General features: G+C 39.4%; 1 protein-coding gene across 1 annotated transcript in view; it reads right to left on the reverse strand.

The window, feature by feature from the left end:
* Positions 1 to 5,720, reverse strand: part of LOC102204497 (ADAMTS-like protein 2) — a 25,550-nt gene that overhangs the window by 18,718 nt on the left and 1,112 nt on the right. Inside the window, exon 2 of the mRNA XM_013907874.1 lies at positions 1,294 to 1,397. Within this exon, the coding sequence (XP_013763328.1) occupies positions 1,294 to 1,301 (8 nt within the window). The 5' untranslated portion in view covers positions 1,302 to 1,397. The remainder of the gene's footprint in view (positions 1 to 1,293; positions 1,398 to 5,720) is intronic.

Consider the following 5,720-nt stretch of genomic DNA (forward strand, 5'->3'; position numbering starts at 1 on the left):
AAAACAAGCGCGTCCATGCTCACAGGTGTACACACGGGTGATCACACCCACAAACTACACTCTTTTTGGCTCCTACCTCAAAGCACACTGTGCGCTGTCGATCCGGCACAATAATATTCAATATTTAGTATTTACTGTTATATTCACATAGATTATTGCGATCATGTTGTTTATTATATTGCTCTCTTTTTTTGCTGGTTTTCTGTTTTTTCTTTCTCAACAGGTGATCCAGGTGATTGATAGATGGATTTTTTGTCTGTTTGTTTTGTTGGTTTTTGTTTTTTGCCTTTTATCACCGTCCCTCTTCCCCACTGTTTTTCTTTCCCTCTTTCTTTCCCCCAGTCAAGTCTGTCCCGTGTGTAGCAAGTGAAAATAAATTAAAATAAACAATAAAAGCAAAGGTGAATCAAATAGACCAATACGGCAAGGCCGGGATGGTCCATTTGGTAAAGTAAATCCGTTGGGATCTTTCTTTGCCTTTAGACAATAATTGTGATGGCAGCCTCGCTTCTGTCAGTCTGTCCCAGGGCAGCTGTGGGTACAACTGTAGTTTGCCTCCACCAGTGTGTGAATGTGAGAGTGAATGAATAGTGGTATTGTACAGCGCTTTGAGGGTCTCGAAAAGCGCTATAAAAATGCAATCCATTATTATTATTATTAAAAGAACCAAACGGGACAGGTGAAAAAAAAATTGCTATCCGTGTGATGAATGTAGTGCAGACTCACAGACAAATGAAGGATAAATCAAAGACAGACTTTTATTTTGGAGGAAGAAGACAAGTGAGTAGAGACAGCTGGGACACGTCAGGAGGGACGAGTTAACATGAGACACACAAGACGAGGACTATCACAATAAAACAGGAAGTCTGGAGTCGGTGGGCGACTCTTGCTCGTGCTGCTGTTTGTGTGGGAACAGCTGTGGAATCACACTTCGTTTAATTATCTGACATAAATAAATGTAAACCGGTCTCATCCAGGAGATACTGGCAGCCTTTCAAAGGACAGAGATGCTTTTTATGCCTTAATTTAGGTTGTATGTGTACTTTACTGTATTTGAAATGACTGTACTAAAATGTAAATGTTTTCTTTTAATATGATTTTAATATGGTGCAGAAACACTGCAATTACTAAACGAATCGATAGCCACGGCACAGCTGATCTGTTTTATTCTTCAGAACAATGTTTGGTGTTTGTGCGTCTGGGTTACAGTTACATCTGTAGGCTTAGACTGCACATGTATTGGAAACCAAAATATTCAGAAGGTGGAATATCATCTGAAAGTCACTCAGTTACCTCTGCATGAGACAGTGTCTCTCCTGGCTCCTCACTCCTCCTCCACAGCTCCTGGAACAGGAGGACCACGTAGACCACTCCCCCCACCACTGAAACACCTCCTCCTGGGAGAAAATATACAGGCCAGTGAGTAATGTGAAGTGGGTCATTAAGGTCAGCCTGTAGCCATCAAACATTAAAATAATGACCGTTATTGTTGACACCCCTGTTACGAAGAACGCAGATGTCGTCCTTAGCATTCACAGAAGTGGGCACCAAACAGTGGTCTGTGGACCTACTGACCAACCAAACGTTGACAATTAAAGGTCACCTTTTTAAACTTCTCACTAATCGCTGAAACACGACTGTGTAAAGTGTAATATTACACTAGTCAGGCCAATGCAAGCTGTTCATTAGGTCTATCGCAATATGAACAATGAGTTATTGAAGACAAAAGAATTGATTTAAACCAAATTATTGTTTACAGAAATGTACAAATTCAGATTTAAATGTGTTTTGCCTCTTATAGTAAATTATTTACGCTGAAAATATTTTGCAGGAGCTGGAAATGTCTGCAAGCACTTACTTCAGACTTACTTGAGATGTTTTTGAATCCAAGTATTATAGAAAAGTAACAATTTCAATGTCATCAGTTGTCTACCACTTTTTTGGAGTTCAGGCTGAAGAGGACAGCAGCCCAAGCTGAGATGCCTACTCCGTCCACCGGTCTCCTCAGACACTGAGTCCTGAGGATCTCCAACAAGAAACACCTTGTTACGGAGCTGTGTAGTAGGGCTGGGCCATATCATACCGTTCACGGTAATACCGGTATAATATTGAGCAACGATAAGAAAATGAAATATGGCGATAGAATATGGGTAAAACGCGAATGCGCAGTACCTTTGCTTTCATACGCACATGGTGTGGAACTGGTTTAGCTTTTGTCCGTCAGATACACAACAAAGCACTATTTTTGGTAGCGCATTTGGAAAATACGGCGCACTTAAAATCAATCCTTTGATTTTTCTGAAAGTCGACAGAGCCCCTTATAATCCCGTGTGCCTTATGTACGAACTCTGGTTGTGTTTACTGACCTCGAAACGATTTTATGTGCACGGCGCTCGAAAATCTGTCAAATGTTTCAGTACGACTTTGCTGAGCTACGAAGCCGCACCGCTTGATGGATTGTTGGAGCTTTACAGCTATCGTAGTCAGGAGCCTCGCGGAGTGATACGTACTGTGCTTCAACATAATATTACCGTACTGTGTGTGTATAACCTCTTTTTAAGTTTTGTGGATGTTATACATGGTTATGCTGAGGATGTGTCGGCCAGTTTCCACTGGAAATGCCTTTTGGTTAAACTGTCAGCGAGGAGTTTGCATTATTAAAGTTTATATAACTTTAATGCAGATAAAAAACAGCTGCTTGTTTAAGTGGAAATACATTGATGGGTTTTTTTGCACTAATAAAGTTGTGGAGTTGTAACGTATTTTGTCTAGTGCAGGGGTCTGCAACCTTTATCATCCAAAGAGCCGTTTGGACCCAGTTTCCTCGCAAAAGAAAACACTGACAGCTGCAAATACTTTGTGACATCTAAAATGAAGATAACACTGCATATATTGTTTTTTTACCTTTATGCTTTGTGTGAACAACTAAAGTGTGCTGCTTATGAAATCCATGAAGTGCTACAGAGAAAATTACATTTGATTTATGTAATGAACACATTTTGAACTCTTAAAGAAATATAACAAAAGGAAAGCTGAACTAAAATGATCCAGCAAACAAAAACTGTTGAAAGCCGCCCTCATATCGCCTTTGAACTTTTGGAGCCTTGACCTGACTTTTAAAAAATAACTGGAAAAAAGCTCTATGCTGCTGAAAAAAATGAAAAATAAATATTTGCAAAATTCTGCATAAATATTTATTTATTTACTTATATTTATTTTACATGGTAAATGTGTGTTGCGGGGCGTGGTCTGCAGCGCCGACCGTAATGCTTACAGCAACCGTGTGTGAAAAGTGGTCAATAAAGAGAAGCTGTAAAGCGTGTTCATGCAAACATTGTCAGGTCTGCCGTGATATGTTTACAACGGGACTTCTGCTCCTGAACCTCTGCGCACAGCGTCTGCAGGTCGGGGCTGTATGAAGTCACTTTCATCTTCACGCAGGACTGTAAGCTGTCGTCTGTGAGGCGTGAGCGTGTTTGTCTTTTCACGGTGGAGCTGCTGACATAATGTGGATCAGAAGATCCAGAATTGGCCTACCTGGGGTTGAAAGTCTCGATAAATGCAGGCGTTTCGGCGGGTACACCGGCTTCTGCGAATGTGACGCTTATTTTGAGCGACGAACAATAATAAAATATAATTTTATTTTTATATTTCAATATCAAAATAATCTTCCAATTTAGAACTACAAGTTTAAAAAGAACTAACATAAATAAAATACACTTCAGCTAAATACTTCTAAATTATTTTCCCAAACCACGCGGAGCCGCAGTATAAGGACTAAAGAGCCGCAGGTTGCCGACCCCTGCTCTAGTGTCAATTATGTCGTCAGTTATATCGTTATTGCAAATTTTCAAATGTATATCGTGATAAATATTTTTGGTCATATCGCCCTGCTCTACTGTGTAGTGACTGTACTGTTAGCGCCTCCAGAACAGCTCAAGTTATTTTTGTGGCTCTATTCTGAGTGCAAATACAAATTTTTTGCAAGTGCACATGTTGGATTTTGAGAAGAAAATTATTTTCAGCGAAGAAAATTGATTGCTGCCTGCAAGAAATGTATTTCAGTATTTGCTATTATCCATACTCACACAATAACAGCCCCTCTCGCTCAGATCTCTGCTCTGTGCACGCTCAACTCTCTACACCATTATAAGTGTGCCACAAAACACGCTCCAAAATGTAGTTAAATCCATTTTCAGTTAGTATGTTGAATTGTTCTATTTTAAAAAAAAAATTTTTTTAAATACCATTGTTGGTTTTAACCTAATTTAAACCAAACCACTCCACTGGATTTTTCTACACTCTGGACCATGTTTCCAGAATGCAGTAGCTAGCAAGCTGATTGGAGACTGTAACAGCCAATCAGAATTTTTGCATCCAAGTCTGTGATTGGTTGGTTTTGTGGCACACTTATAATGGTGTGCAGAGAGTTGAGCGTGCATGGAGCAGAGATGTTGAGAGCGACACACTGAGAGCAGGTCTGCAGATGTCTGTGAGCACACAGAGCAGAGATCTGAGTGAGAGTGGCTGTTATTGTGTGTGTGTGTGTGTGTGTGTGTGTGGATAATAGCAAACAATGAAATACATTTCTTGCATGCAGCAATGAATTCTCTTCACTCAAAATCATTTTCTCTTCAAAATGCAACATTTGTGTTTCCAAAATGTTATGATGTGCGCTCAGAATAGAGGCACAGAAATAAAGCCATACCTTAACAGGTATTTGCTTGTATCCAAATCTTATTCTTTGTGTAACTATACAGAGGTTGTGGTCATAGATGAGAGGAGATCTTCCAGTTAAGTATACTGTAGAGGAACTGGTAAACTTCTTCAGGCCTGGCCCTTTGTTCAGCACAACAGACCAGTCCACATCTCGGAACAGTCATCCAGTCCAATTCTTTATCTCCTCACACAATTTGTGAAGTAGTAACCAGATAGTTGCATTCCTCCATGGCATGAAGAAAAACCAAAAACATTAACTGTGTCACTTTTTGCCTTTTTCTGCAGTTCCAGTAGAGACACTAAAACCCAGCAATCAGTGAACTGAATAGACTAAAGCAATCAACAGAGAGCTGACATTTAAGGTGTTCATGGGTTGATTTGGTGCTCCTGTTGTATTGAGTCAAGAATAAGGTGAAATATTTTACTAATAACTGGTAAAATATTTCACCTTACAAGCTGCTGGGATGTACTGGTTTGACATTAGCAACTAAAACTTGAGCATAAACAATAATAGGAACACTCCTGTTTCAATCATCTGGTCTCTTTATGTAATAATGATAATAATCCATCAGTATTTTTACAACGTCTGATCAAATCCTGTTCTGTTAAACTTTGTAATTGTATATTATACAAACTCCACACTTCTGTTTCAAAGTAAAAGCGCTTCAAAAACACTTCACTTCTTAACAGGACTTACACCGTGACATTTTCAGGAACTTGTGGCAAACATAGATTTACCTTAATGGTATCTTGATAATGGTAATGGTACTTACAAACGTGTGCAGTGGTTTGTGTGTAAGTTTTGAAGACTCACATCATATTTAAGGTTTTGTAAGTGAGTGAGACGGAGTTGTTATTCAAACTTTTAGATAGTTGTATCCACAGAAAAAGAAAATGATCCGACTCCATAAGCTGAACTTAATTGTGTGTAAACGGCCAGTTTTTTTATTCAGGTTTGGATGAGTCTGCCTACAGGAGGGAGGTTGAACGTCTGGTGTCCT

Source organism: Pundamilia nyererei, unplaced genomic scaffold (assembly GCF_000239375.1).
Source record: "Pundamilia nyererei isolate P.nyererei 1_Seehausen unplaced genomic scaffold, PunNye1.0 scaffold00572, whole genome shotgun sequence".
Lineage (NCBI taxonomy): Eukaryota > Metazoa > Chordata > Actinopteri > Cichliformes > Cichlidae > Pundamilia > Pundamilia nyererei.